Genomic DNA, 15915 nt, shown 5'->3' with positions numbered 1-15915 from the left:
ATTTCACCACTAGGGATGCTGCTGTCATTTGCATTATGTCAGGTGTAGTCACTTATACTGTTACCTCACTTGCATAGCTGTAGCTCTCTCCCAAGAATTTTCAGGTTATATGTCTAATATCTGGCCTTGCTTGCCAGAAGATTAATACTTGAAAGTGAATTCTCTTAAATGTAGCCATATTTTTATGCTCATTATTCATTAATGTATTTGTTTTTGATAAATGCTCAAAACTTTTGTTACCATGAGCTAGAAGTATATTACTTGACTTGGACAAAAATTAATATTCCTTGTGTTTAAACAGTTGACACTTTCATATAATGGCAGGTAGCTAAGTCTGGTCAGAACAAAATATCTTCAATTTGATGATGATGTTTGATGAAAGTAATCGAAATTTCTCTTTAATGTACTGATTTATATAAATAGAATCATGTACACTTTTCTGGGGAGGGGAGAAGATTAGTTTAGAAATGTTGACCTCTTTATTTATAGCAAGCCATCAGAAGCGAATGGGGCTACTGGGAAGTTGGGACATTTTCCAAGGCATCGGTGACTGGTATATTTGTTTATTATCTGATATCGATGATTTAAAAACATTTGAAATAATAAATTGCAGAATTGTGGAGTTTAAGCAGCAAAAAATCAATAAACTCATAGGCCAAAAAATATTTAATGACACTCTAAATAAATTGAAAGATAAACTAATGATAACTCATGTCTTCACCCCATCTTCAACAAAAACTCACAGTTGCTCGATCTAATTCTTTACTTGCATAACAGCAAAGTATTTTTCATGTTCTCCCACCTGGATGGTTTCATAAAATGTGATACAGATGCAAGTACCTTTAGCAAGGGGGTAACTATTACCTTTATGCAAGTAGGTAACTATTTGCGAGATTAAGACCTGCACACAAGTGTCCTGGCAGTCTTAATGAGGGTTGCAATGTTAGTGCAGCTTTTTGTCTTGATGAGTGATGGTCAACTTGAAAAAAGTGCTGGCAACTTTATGCAAATTGGTGACTGTTCACTAAAATTGAGACCTTTAGATGGCTGTCCTAGCAACCTTGGTTTTCCTCGTGATACAGAACTTCACAGCAGTGCCAGCAAATTTGTGCCTTTATGTGATGGCATCCTTGCACCTTGGCAAATGATGGATAATTTGAAAAAATGTGCAGGCACCTTTTTTCATGTTGCACATGCCGCTTCAGTCAACACGATCAGCCCGGGCAAGTCATACCATTACTTTTCCTGATAATTTTATTTTAAGCTTTAATCTAAAGTACACAGTGACAGAGTACAGAATGTTGAATGGTAATACTTAGTTGCATCTCTAAGATTAGAATAAAAATATTCTTCATTTATTGTAAGTTTCCACATACCCATATCCAAACACAATCAATTTCTTATAAATTTTAAGTCTTCTTTTTTCTTTTGTGTGAGTATGTGTGTTGGAATTTCTTGACCTTTGTTGTGTAGCAAATTCACTTAATTATTTAAATTACAACTTATTAAAATTTAATTTATTAATATTCTAAATTTATGCTACATGTGAATTTTATTTAATAATTGCTTTAATTTGTTTAATTTTAACTGGGATTTTTGTACGAAAGATTTGATACATTCTTTTCACTCATTACTTGTAAATGCACTGAAACACATAATGAAATCGGGTGAATTTCTAAGTAAAAAACTTGATTTTATAGTACTTAAGTTAAACCATTATTAATTTACAAGAATAGAAGCAAAAAAAATTAGCTCCTTAATTTAAGATCACTTGTAAGATTCTAGCTTTAACAGATTTTGAGATATAGTAATTTATTTAACCCTTTGATGTGCGGTGGTCGCGCCCTGAAACCACCAATTTTCGAATTTTTTCTCCTCTTCCTTCCCAAATTTTTGAGTGAAAATCAATTGATTATTGATCTTTTACTTCTAAATAACACAAAATGGCTGTAGAATCATACATGTTTTAAGTCTTAGTACTTCAAATCGGATGCCTTTTAAAATTAGTTTTCAATGAGACAAAATAACTTCCTGTTATTAATATAAACAACTTTAAATTTCAAAAGTTATTCATTGCACATCATGAATTCTATCATAAACAATAAAAAATAACAATAATTAAACTGAATATATAAAAAAAAAACCTCTATATGTATGGCATTTGCTTTGTGGTTTCAGGGCGCGACCACTGCACCACATTGTGACACAATGCTCTAGAGGCTCAGTGTCACAATGCTCTAAAGGCTCAGTGGTCGCACCTTGAAACCACTGCTCTTAACAATGGCGTTTGTTTGCTTCTCAAATTGGAATGTTTATTTTTACCCGGATATAGACAAGGGGTTTTGAAACCACAGAGTTATTTTATTACTAAACAATACAGGCACCTGCCCAGCAAAAAGGTCTTTCTTTTCCAGAGACTTTTCTCTGACCTCAACTCACTTGCTCCCCAAGCTATAGTATTGTGATTTTATAAATAATTTCATGTGGTTTAAATTTAATGTAAATATAGATTGCTATAATTAAAAATAGAAATCACATAAAGTTTTATTTAAATTAAAAATATTTTCTGAATATTTTGGGACGCAATACGAATAAAATAAGTATGAATGGAAAACGAATGATCCGTACCAAAGACAAAAAGAACAAGCCCTCCCCCATTAACATAAAAAAACCACAAATTTCATGTGCCAGATGAAAAGAAACTAAATAACGCTGGACATATACCAGTGAAATTTAGATGCAGGCAAGTGTACATTTTGTTGCACAAGGAAGATACCTCATAGAAAATACATGTGCGAAACGTGCAATGTGGGTTTATGCATGTACCAAAAAGACAAAACATGCTTTGAACAGTGTCACAAAAAATATCTGTTCTTTGAAATTTAAAAAAAAAAACATTGAGTCTTATTTATCCTTATTTTGCTGAGTTTTTAAATCCATTTAGCCAAACGTCCTTATTATATAGTGCTTATATTTTCACTGCTATAGAAAAATTACATAAATGTTTATTTTTTAATTTTTCTTGACGATTTACTTTGTAAAATAATGTAAAAAAAATTATATATTATGCAAATCCTACATACATTTTTTAAAAATTCTTAAATTTCGTCATTTATTGGAAACGCGTACCGAGAAAGGTAAGTTTTTTTCCCTATTACCTCGGCAAGTTTCAAAGTCCTAGACGCGTGGTGGTTTCACAGTGCGATCACTACCCACAGAACAATGGGCAAGAGTAGATTTTTTTAAATTCATATATTATTTGTCTCTAGGATCATAATATTCAATTTCTAGAGTTTTTAGTTAAAAAAATTATAGAAATAATATCGCGCACATCAAAGGGTTAACAGATATTGCAGTTCTCATTGTGTGAAAAGTAGTGGGGGGATGAATTTGTGAAAAGCGATAGAAAGCATGGTTTTTAACAAGATTTCTAGTTCCTTGCCCACGATTCTGGCGGGGAGAATTTATGTTTGCCAGCTCAACCTTGCAGCTGCTCCCAGGCTTGGTGTGAATTTGGCGATGTTTAAATTTGAGTTTAGTTCAATGCCGTGGAAAAAGGAGAAATTTTACATAACATAAGGTAATAACTGTTTTTTTTTTCACAATTTCGGGCATGCGTTAGCCAATGTGGCAGTCTTGCCACGTCTATAGGGAGCTGCAAGCCATGATTTTGCCTCTTCTCTCTCGGCTTCAGATTTGCTGTTGTACGATACGATTTAGCTCCCATTTGAGAAGCTGAAAATGTTAGCGACAAATTTGTAGGGGCCGTTATGCCCTGAGGCATTCTGTTGTGGCAGAATCTTCCTTTTACTCCTTCCATTATGCTCAAAAAGTAGCGACTTCACATTCAAAGATGAATTTAGTCATTTGTCACCTTTATCATCAAAAATAGAAGATGTATGTTTTCTTCATCTGACTGCTGTCCTAAATAAGGCCATGTTCTTCATTCGATCTAATCATGGAGACTGCAGGATTGTTCATTCCTTTTATCATCAGTTCCAGCTGTGGAGGTTCTTTATGAGAAAATCAACTCCATCTGATTAATATCCATCGTTTAATCAACACCGTCTGATTGTTGTTCTCCACGTTTTCCTACTTGGATCTTGGAGGGCTGCAACTTTGTTTCTCACCATCAGTCTCAGTCGGTTTTCGATGAAAATTTTTTGACCTTCTGAAGATGCAAGATAAGTGAAAATTTTATTTTTGTTTAACCCTGAATAAATTAAAATTTATTCAGGGTTAATAATAAAGCTTTCCTACCATACAAAAATGTAAAATTTATTCTTTACTAAGTTAAGAGAAATTTAGGATTTAGCCTAGTTATTTTTGATCAGTTTAAGATAACTGCTGTTCAATCCAGTACCTATGGAGTTCTTTCCATGTTAAATAATAAGATGTTTAAAGAAAAATTTAGGTTGTCCATGTAGTAGAATTAAAATCTAGATTAAGTAATATTTACTGAAGAATCAAATTAGTGCTAAACTGGTACATTAAGTCATTCCTTCTTATATTAATTCAGTTAAGTGTGGATTCCTCCAAGGAATTTTTTTTTTATGTAATTGATTTTTATGTGCAATATGTTGAAAAAGAATTTGTTCTATAAGTTATCAAATAACCTTTATTAAGATAATTCAAGTTTTGGAGTAAGAAAGTGAAATAGAAAGATTGCAGTGAAATATTAAAACTATATGCTATCCTCAGTGCAATTTTATTATATGTATCCTTTTTTTTTTTTTTTTTTTTTTTTTTGTTGTTGTTGCTTTGATTTTACCCGGGTTGAAATATATATATTTTTTTAATAAAATTATTTTGATGATTTAGAATCCTCTAGGTAAATAAATGTCATGCTTTATTGAATTTAACCAATTGTATGTTTTTATTTAATCATAAATCACGAGTCTCACCCGTCATCAACACGAGGGTATTCTCGGTCATTTTAAACACAGTGCAATGCTATGTTTTAATTAGGTTAGGATTTTACGAAAATTTAATTTGGTGTTTTGGTGTCCTCTTTAAAAGGCACCAGAACACCTTTGTATTTTGGAACTCTTTTCTGTATAAAATTTTAAGCTTATGTCTTCCTTAATTTGACAAACAGTTTATTTTGATATCCTCAGTTTTCAGACAACAACAAAAATGTGCAGTTTCTTAAACTTTCTCTCAACAGTTTCATGACATATTAGCTCCTTTTCCAGATCCTTTTTGCAAAAATTTTGATTGATATAACTATGTCTATGCTCTTCATACAATTTTAAAATTCAATACATTTTTGATTTTGATATTTGATCATTTTTGTTACATTTAAACAAAGCAATTCTGCTATTTACATCATAATGATAAAAACAATTTTTGACTTTTACTTTTTGGCCATGGTCACATTAAAATGACATTGCAACTGAAAATTCCATTCAAGATAATATATATATTTTATAGATAAGCATAATAAATTTTTAACAAAATAGCTACAATTAAGCATAAGCTAAAATTAAGCATAATCTAATCTAAAACAAAGTAAATATTCACATGTAATCAGTGGAAAAGTACAAAAAATATAATAGAAAAATTCTGCTTCATACTGATTTATGTTAAAATAATAATAACCTGGGATGATCAGATATATTTCTAATCATAAAATATATATTATCTATTTCTATCTGATAACACTTACAGTGACCATATTATTATCTGGCATGAAGGAACGAAACATTGCTTCAAAGTAACTACAACGACCAGCTAAAATAGCTTTGTGAGCTGGAATTGGATGATTATCAAGCATTAGGATGATATCACAGAATTCTTTTCCAGTAGACATTAAATATTGCTCCATATCTTGCTCTAATGTTGTTCCTGCAAAGAACAATACAAATATTTAATACAAAAATAAATGACAGATGGAAAAAATGAATGAATTGAAATTTTAATAAAATATTATATTTAGGTTACTTCTACAAGTAAGCCATTTCAGACTAGCTAATATTACAAAAAGTTGGATCTGTGACAAGTATTTGTAGAAGTATCTTTGTTTCTAAGCCAAGAATGGAAAGTTTTAAGCAATTTTTAATTCAATCAAATATTAAGAGGCTAATATGAGATGGGTCATAGCACTACAGAAGTAAAGACAAATTTTGGATTTTAATATGACCATTTCAACAGCACATTATAAAAGCAAGAATTTTGGCAAGACACTATCAAATAATGTAAGAATTTAAAGCTACAATCTCAGTAAATATAAATGCGATGACTATGGAATATTCACTTCATGATATCAAGAGCTAATATCCAATTTGTATACCCCTGATGAAAATATAACCATAGTGCTATGCAGCTCACCTAGACTTGAAAATTCTATCTCTAGTCACTCAGCAGCTGAAAGCAAGTAACCTGTTGTAATCAGTCATATTTTCAATTATTTCAAGAGGTAGAAGGATCTATATGCACAGAAAAGTTAGAAAAGCACATGAAGGCATAGGTCACGCACAACAGCAGAAGAATGTAGTGACTGTAATAGAATCATAATGATGTGGGTTTTATTCATCAGGCATTCAGTGAGATTACTGGTATATCTACTAAAGTTAAGCGAGCAATACTGATATATGCCCATCCTTTCTAATGAGCTACACTTATTTATGCTTTTTATTCATTTTGATAGGTACATCCTATTCTAAAGATGCACAGCCATACAAATCTTAGATAGGTACTCATCTGAATTTAAATCTGTTAAAAGTAACGCTATTTCAATGTCATTGAGCCCATCAAGAATGTCATACAGTGCATTATACAGTACAAAGTCCGTAATCCGAACTCGTCAAGACTTCGGCGATTCCGGATTAGGGTTTTTTCCGGATTATAGATCATCAATTTAAATCTGGTAAGATGGCATGCAGAAATTAAAAATATGAAACCATAATTTATGAAATAAAGAGCAATTATGATCTAAAGGGTATCAAAATTTACAAAAAAAAGCTTAATATTTATTTGTTTACTTTATTAAACATTTCTTTCAATGTAAGTTGTTTAAGGTGCTTCGTTTATGTGCTAAACGCGCATGCGTAAAGCGTACAAAAAACATTTGTGGCTTTGAGGTCCAGATTATAGATCATTCCGGATAATGGACGTCCAGATTACGGACTTTGTACTGTAGAACACACATATCCTGTACCTTAAAATACGACAAAATTATGTGCTGCTGTACAGGGAGTATGGTATTCATTGTTACAAAATAATTTCATATATCAGTGAAATTCTGCTGTGCCACATTTTGGCAATTCTCTGGTTCCATTTACAGAGTATTATATTGATATGCCAATTTTTGGCACCTGAGTACATGTATGCTTGCATATGGAACTCAGATGCCACTGATTTTAGGAGGAACACTGGCTCACAGTCAGAAGTTCAGAACTGATGCACATGTTGCATTAAATAAATTAGCCTTCTAACATGAATAAGAAAATTTAATAATGGTCACCAACAAGATGATGCAAAGAACTCTATTCTGCACTGGGCTTTGAAATAGACAGTTACAGTATACATGCTAAAAATTAAGTACTCGAATGGCTTCAATTTGTATAACACTGAGACTCCAGCCAATGTGCAAAGAATCCCTTCTGCAATGACTTATATTTTGCTGTACACTGTGTATGACAGAAGTGTATTAAAGAAAAAACTTCAATAAGCAAATATCCACACACTGTTTTGTACACATAGAATACAAATTCTGTCACAGACAGCTTTACATGATGATGATATTCTCAAAGGTATCTGTCAACAAAATATGTCACATCACAATATAACTAACAGTGCTGTTCCCTAGGCCAGTGGTCGGCAAACTTATTAGCCAAAGAACCAAATATGAACATTAAAACAATTTTTTAAAAAATGAGAGCCAAATCTGCTTGTTTAGTAAACTTTTATTACACTAAATAAAACTAAATTTAATACTTAATAAATATTATATTAATGCAAACAATGTGCTTGCATCTCTTTGGAAAGTTTGAATAAGTCAGATTTGTATGTTGTCGTTTTTAATTTTAGGCATGATTCCAAGTTCTCATCAATAAGTTCTCAGTTTACTCTTGATAATGTTCATGCTTGAAAAAGATTGTTCACATATATATGTAGAACCGAAAAGGAAAAGAACAGCAAACGCGAGCTTTTTCAGCTGATCGTAAGAGTCAGGAATACTATTCAAGCGTTAAAAATGATCATGTCTTCCTTCTCCAGGTCATTCAAAGCAGACCACTTGTGTTGTGAACTATGATCACATTTTTTCTTCTCCAATATTTCCAATTCAACACAAAGACGTTCGAATTTACAGTGCCATATCTCTTTGTTTTTTAAATCCAGCAATTGTATTTCAAAGCTACCAATGTCAATTTCAAAAGGAGAAAATTTCAACTCGGTTATCGTAGCATTAAAAGGATTTTTGACAAATTCTAAAGTTGCTCTGCTGTTTTTAAATTCCTGAAACCTGCTGAGAAATGCTTTCCTCATATTTAAAATTATTATTTTAAAATTGTGTTTATCAATAGAGCAATTATTTTCTTGGCGATGCTTCAGCAGGCTCGGAAAGTGAAACAATGTTTCCCTTTTAAAATCCTGTGCAAAAATGGATAATTTGTTTTCAAATTTATTAGTTCTTCTAACATCGAAAAAATTAAGTTTCCTTTCCCTTGTAGTTTACGTTTAAGCTGATTTAGATGAGACGTAACGTCTACCATGAAATAAAAGTTTTGGATCCACTGATCATACGTTAGTTCTGGATAGTGAACACCCTTTTTAAGGAGAAATGCTTTAATTTCCGGAAAAAGGGACGCGAAATGTTTTAAAATGTTTCCTCTTGATAACCAACGTACCTTGTTATGAAGCAGAAGATCAGCATACTCATTCTCCATTTCAAATAAAATGTGTCGAGAATACCGACTAATTTGTCAATCGAAATTTTTTCGCTTTCAATAGCCTTTGTGTCACTTTCTTCACTATCGGAAGCGAATTATAATGACGAGGAACTTGATTTAAATCATATCAAAGACGGAGTACATCGAGATGAAATACTACATTTAGTAAGGAATTATAAGCCAAATAAAATAAAAACATCTGCCCTGAAGATAAGGATAGTGCTGACAGATCAATTTCCAATTCATTGCGTGCTGCGTCGTTGAAAACATCTGCCCTGAAGATACGATGATGCCCAGCAATTCCACTTTCTGTTTAATGGACTTCGAAACATACTTTTGCTTTGTAGATCCTTTACATATTAGTAAATATATATTGGAAATTCTATTTGACTTAATCGAAGGTTCAAGCTTACTTTTATAAAATTGCTCTAACAGTCTGCAAAATAAGCCGGATCCAATTCGAAGAATAAGGAACAACACAATCTGCAACCTTAACTGAATTAGATAATTTTAGCTTAGCTTATGCCATCCATTATACATTAAACGCGCATTCCTAAACGTATTATGCGAATGCGCACATGCATATTCGCAGCCGTAAAGGTCTTACGCGCATGCGTAAACACGTATGCATATGTCAACATGGCGTATGCGCATAAAGTTTGTAGCTTTAAGGTCCGGATTATAGATCATTCCGGATTATGGGTGTCCGAATTAATGACTTTTGACTGTATAATAATCATATTATATAGAAGTTCTATTACAGTTTTAATTATGTGATTATTCTAATTATCTGTTAATATGAGTACACCTAGTACACATATGAACAGCAGAAAGATAATAAGGTATGCAAGATAGTCAGAATTTAATGTGTGTGGGGGGGGAGAAAACAAAGAACATATTAACTGCCAAAAAGCTTTACAACTAAATGCAAATGACAACAATTTTGTCAACTCAAAGAATATAATTTTTGAAATAAACTATTATTACATTCCTGTTTTATATTTTTATACATAATAAAATATACATTACAGTGCTAATTAACAATCATTAATATTCCTTTAAAATACAGTCTATGTATACAAATAAAAACATTTATGCTAACTGCAAATAAAAAAGGGCAAATAATAAAATTCTTATTTCTAATAGGTTTAAGAACAATATTTCATGATTTTCATTATCCAGTGCCAGCGGTAATAACTTGTTATATTTTTATCCAATTAAAAACTGTATTATGATGATGCATATACTGTGGAATAAAATAAAAGCTGAAAATACCAGCAGAATCAAAATGTGGTTCCAGCAGAGATCGTACAGCTGGCATTTGTCGCCGCCTGATAATTTCGACCATTAATGGCTGTGCTATAGTTTCAAACTCTTTACTCATAACAATCTTGTTATAGTTATTTTCTTTAACAATGAACTTCAAGCAGAATTCCTATGAAAAAGACATAATTCAGAAATAGTTAATTATCAAAAAAGTGATACAAGAGGAAAATACTTAAAAAATGAGAGAGGGAATACATTTTAAATGCTATTACATACCTTTATGAAATCAAGTTTTAAATCTGAAGCATTCTGTAATGCAACTAAAACGTTCCTATGATTAATAGCCGCTTCTAGATATTGCACACAAAGTTGTTCAAGTCGTCGCATATGAAACTATAAATGAAATATTAAATAAATATTATTTTTTTAAACCAGATTGGAGATGAAGAATTTAATTAGCAAGGAAGTTAAATATTCTAGATGAAAGGCATATTGTGCTATGTATGTATAAAAGTAAAGCATTGCTCATAAAAATGCAATGTGCAACCTATAGTGAAGATTACTTAAAAATTACAAGAACAAAAGGATAACTGCATACAAAAACCACAATTATATAAAATATACTTCACTGATTTAAAAGTTAATTTTTAAAAATAATAAAGTTATTAAACCTGTCAATTTACAATACTGTTACGAATTTGGTATTTAAAAAGCTAATGTTAGTTCAATTATAAATTAAATGGTTTTATTTCCCGCGCAGTGCAGCGCGTGATGAATATTAAAAGAATAAAGCTAAGCCGTAAAATTAAAAATACAAGAGCATGTGCATTTAACATTAAATAAATAAATATGTCTTTTTGATTTCAAGAAAGTACCAGAAAATTCTCGCACGTGATTTAAAAATCTTATAAAAGGAGGAAAACATCTCAGTTTGTAGTAGTTACTTAGTTTGTTGTTGTTTAGAAAATTGCTCTTGTTGACTGTAGCAAATTCGTGGATTAGCTTTCTTTAGCTGTTTTGAATTAAGTTCTATTGAACATTTGAGTAGTTAGAAGATAACTACTGTGATATATTGTGATACTGCACGATTATTTGAGGACATTTAATCATATTTGATGTGATAATAATAAATCTTCTTCATTTTTCATCGGACTTGTGCATTCATTTCGTAACGAACCCGTACGCACGCAACAATACAGAAAACTATTACATGATAAATATTAACATAATTCAATTTTGAATAATTTGTTAAGTATAATGCTTAACAATTAACCACGTAAAAATATCTTAATAAAAAGTTAAGCTTTCAATAAGTTTTTTCTGGAAATGAATAAAAAAATGGTTAGTTATATAGCTGATTCTACATTAAGGAAGAAAAAAAGCAATATTTAATTCTCTTGTATGATAATATCTAATGCAGACATGTTGCAGAATTACATAAAATTATTTTCATATTTTTACATTTCTAACATTACCTCTACAGCAGAAAACACCTACTCTACATAGATTATGCAATGTTGACTCGACTCTTAAACTTCAAGTATCCTGAAAGCCAATTAGCCAGATGGATGCAGAGACTCTAGGAATATGACATCACCATATGTAATCGGAAACGCCAATGCCCTGTTTAGAAGATCCTGCTAAGGAAGCTGGCAATGTTGTTCCAAGATCAAAGCAAAATCCGAGCTGGTTAATCTGGCCATGCATGAAGTTGAAAATTCAACATAGTCTGACCCAGACCTATAGAGTAATGAAGAAGTCAAGAAAGACCAGTTGGAAAACAGCATGATTAAACCCATAACTATCTTAATGCAGTCATCAAATAGGATACCTATTTGGGATGAAATTTTGATCTAAAATTCTACAACAAAACAATACTCGACTCTCTGGACTCATTCCACATACGAAATGCCATCTTGTACCAGAAGTTCAGATCAGATGATGGAAAGGCATTCTGATAGCAAGTGATACTTCCAAAATCCCAGACATCCTTAAAGAACTACATAAGTCATAATAATAAAATAATCAAAGACTTTGCATAAAATTTGAGAGCACTTTTACTGGAGTAAAGCAAAGACTGACATGCAAAAGACAGAAAAAGGAAAGGCTGAAGAAATGCAGCCAATGGATGCTGCAACATTATAATGAAAGAGCACCTTTTGAATGCATAAATATCCTGGGAATATATATATATTTTGATATCCTGGGAATCTTGCCACCACTTCTGATAGCAACAAATACATCCTTATTGTCACTGATTACTTTACAAAGTGACCTGAAACATATCCTATCTATAATCAAAAGGATGTCGCAGTAGCAGAGGTAATGATACAGCACTGAATTTCCAAACTGATTACAGCTCTGAGTTCCAGTGCCCCTCAAATTATTCTGATCAAAAGAGGAATTTCATCTCAGCTGTAATAAAAGAACTCCGTAAACTACTCGATTTTATCACTAGGCACAGCATAGAGGGTAACACAGAACACCATCCAGATGCATTTCCCTTATAGTTGTTGAGCCAGATCGTTTGGGATGATGGTAACAGTGGCTCCAGTATTGCTGGTCATATCGCAAGAACTCCATTTATATGTACGATGATGAAGAGCCCATTACTGCTGCAACTCAATGAAGAAATCTGAAGTGCTTTATAATGGGGCTTTCCAATATCTCACAACCACTGCCTGGCGAGATGGTTACTGATTAGCTTCGCTCCTCCCTTGCTGGGAGCGATTGTGGCTTCAGTGTCTTGGGGAGTTCTGCTGCTCCTTCCTATGTGGCCTTTACCACCGCATCTGCCACAAAGCATTGACTTGCCTGGTTAAATCGTCCAAACAAGCAATCACTTAATCCACTGATATTTTGACCACATGGAGACTTTTTATACTAGTTCTTGTAATGAAATGGTCATTAAAATCAGTATTAATTGTATACACCAGGCATGGCCAAACTGCAGCTTTCAGGTTCTCAACTATGGTTCACTAGCCACATGAGGCTCGTTGGTCTCTTAAATACGACCCACTTGTAACACACAGTTTTTTAAATAGAGTTGCATTTTGAAACACAAGCCCTGCAATGACATTCTTTTTTATCAATTAGTTTTATCAATTAGTAATTTAATTTCTTATATTACATTATGTGTCCAATCAATGGCTTAAAGGATTTCAAACCACCCATCATGTAGTAATTCTGAGGGTAACAACAAACAAAGAGCAAATTTAGTTGCTAAAAATTACTATAATATTTTTTATTATTATTATTTAGAGCAGGTATTGTAAATGTAGTAAATCACTTCTTTTAACTGGAATAACAACGTCTGCATTCTTTAGTCTAAAGAGGTAATTTGCCCAGAAGGACTATTAATTTTGTTTTGGCATTTTGCATTGATTCACTACAAGCGTTGTTTCACTTTTCAAATTGTTGCCACCAAATATTATCACCTTATATTATATTTAAAGAAATAAAATAACGAAGAATCTGCATAAACGTATGGCTGTTTCTCACATTATGATAAAACAATGGTACCTACAGCCATCAAATTGTGAATAACATAATCCTCCTGTGAATATGGGAGGATTTGGAAACCCAAATTTGAAATTTGGAATTTGTTTTATTATCAATTTCATATTTTATAAAACTTTAACGAATTTTTGATTAACAAACTCAAGGATTTCAAAGCAAGCAATGGCAACATTGCACAGAAGAAAAAAAAAATTTTATCTCCAGCATGCGAGACTGTGTATCAGAAATTCTAAATATGCTCATCTTAAAATTATTTTGTGATACTGCTCTTAAACTGAATTTGGTTTAAGTGAAAAGAACATGATATTTAATAAACAAAGGTAACACACAAAATGTTAAAAAAAAAAAGCCCCTTTGGACGTAATTTAAAATCTGAAACCTTTCAGATTTTCTTAAATTTAATTTTAGCTTATTTTTATTTTATTTTTTATTTTATTTTATTTCATTTTAAGAAGGCTCTTACTAAATATTATAAAATTTATCTTTCCAGAAATTTGAGTTAAAACATAGGATTCAAAAGCTTTGAATGATTAAAAAAAAGTGCCAAGACTAGAGTTTATAAAATTTAGATATTTTTGAAAATTCACAAGATCTGAGCATCCAAATGTCCCATTCTTAAGAGAAACAAAATGCAACTGAAAATTCAGTTCACATCTAAAGAATTAAATCAATTATTTAGAGCTAAATTCGATCTCTATATGTTGACGTCCTCATGTTAATTACATGGGGAAAACTAAATTATTTTAATGCCTAATCCAGAAAAAAATAACAGCTTATTTTAGCATTTTGACGCATGGTGGTTGCGCCCTGAAACCACAGATTTCGAATTTTTTCCTCCTCTTCTTTCCGAAATTTTTGAGTGAAAAACCAATTGATTACTGATCATTTACCTCTAAATAACACAAAATGACTTCAGAATCATACATGTTTTAAGTCTTAGTACTTCAAATCAGCTGCCTTTTAAAATTCGTTTTCAATGAGACAAAATAGGTTCCTTTTATTATTATAAACAACTTTAAATTTCAAAAGTTATTCATCGCACATCATGATTTCTATTGTGAACAACAAAAAATTGCAATAATTAAACTGCATATATAAAAAAACCTATCTATATTTATGGCATTTGCTTTGTGGTTTCAAGGTGCGACCACTGCGCCACTACAGCATTGTCTCACAATGCTCACAATCCTCTAGAGGCTTGGTGGTCACACCTTGAAACCACTGCTTTTCACAATGGCGTTTGCTTTTTTTTCAAATAGGAATGCTTATTTTTAGCCGGATATAGATAAGAGGCTTTGACACCACAGAGTTATTTTATTACTAAACAATACATGCACCTGCCCAGTGAAAAGGTCTTTCTTTTCCAGAGATTTTTCTCTCACCTCAACAAACTTGCTTCCCAAGCTAGTATTGTGATTTTATAAATTATTTGATGTGGTTTAAATTTAATGTAAATATACTTTGCTATAATTTAAAATAGAAAACGCGTAAAAGTTTTATTTAAATTAAAAATATTTTTTAAATATTTTGGGACAAAATATGAATAAAATAAATATGAATGGGAAACGAATGATCCGTACTAAAGACAAAAAGATCAAGCCCCTCTCTCCAATTAAAAAACCACAAATTTTAATGTGCCAGATGAAAAAAAAAACTAAATAACGCTGGACATATACCAGTGAAATTTATAAGATCAAGGCAGTGTACATATTGTAGCACAAGGAAGAAACCTCAAAGAACAAGATACATATACGAAATGTGCACTGTGGGTCCACGCATGGTCCAAAAATACAAAACATGCTTTGAACAGTGTCACAAAAAAATGTGTTCTTTGAAATTTAAAAAAAAAAAAAGAGAGAGAGAGAGAGGGTGGTTTTTTTTTTTTTTTTTATCAGTAAAGTAAGGATAAAAAAACGCTAATTTTTTTTTTAATCCTTACTTTACTGAGTTTTTTATCCATTTATCCGAACGTCCTTGTTATGTAGGTACTTATATTTTCATTGCTATAGAAAAATTACATAAATGTTTATTTTTTTAAATTTTTCTGATGATTTACTTTGTAAAATAATGTAAAAATTTACATATAATGCAATTCTTATATACATTCTTTTAAAATCCGTAAATTTCATCATTTATTGGAAACATGCACGGAAAAGGGTAAGTTTTTTTCCCCCCCTACTATTTCAGTAAGTTTCAAAGTCCTAGACGAGTGTTGGTTCCACAGTGCGACCACCAC

At 31.6% G+C, this 15915-nt stretch overlaps 1 protein-coding gene across 1 annotated transcript in view; it reads right to left on the bottom strand.

Annotated features, from left to right (window-relative positions):
- Lztr1 (Leucine zipper like transcription regulator 1) overlaps positions 1 to 15915 on the bottom strand; it is a 119153-nt gene that overhangs the window by 28394 nt on the left and 74844 nt on the right. Inside the window, exons 15-17 of the mRNA XM_085811769.1 lie at positions 10437 to 10553; positions 10170 to 10329; positions 5669 to 5847 (exon numbers count right to left, since the gene is read on the bottom strand). Of these exons, the coding sequence (XP_085667895.1) occupies positions 5669 to 5847; positions 10170 to 10329; positions 10437 to 10553 (456 nt within the window). The remainder of the gene's footprint in view (positions 1 to 5668; positions 5848 to 10169; positions 10330 to 10436; positions 10554 to 15915) is intronic.

This window comes from Stegodyphus dumicola, chromosome 2 (genome assembly GCF_044657685.1).
Source record: "Stegodyphus dumicola isolate Sdum_Otavi_A_Nest chromosome 2, ASM4465768v1".
Lineage (NCBI taxonomy): Eukaryota > Metazoa > Arthropoda > Arachnida > Araneae > Eresidae > Stegodyphus > Stegodyphus dumicola.
Note: the sequence above shows the minus strand (reverse complement) of the source record. Positions and strands in the feature narration are given on the sequence as shown.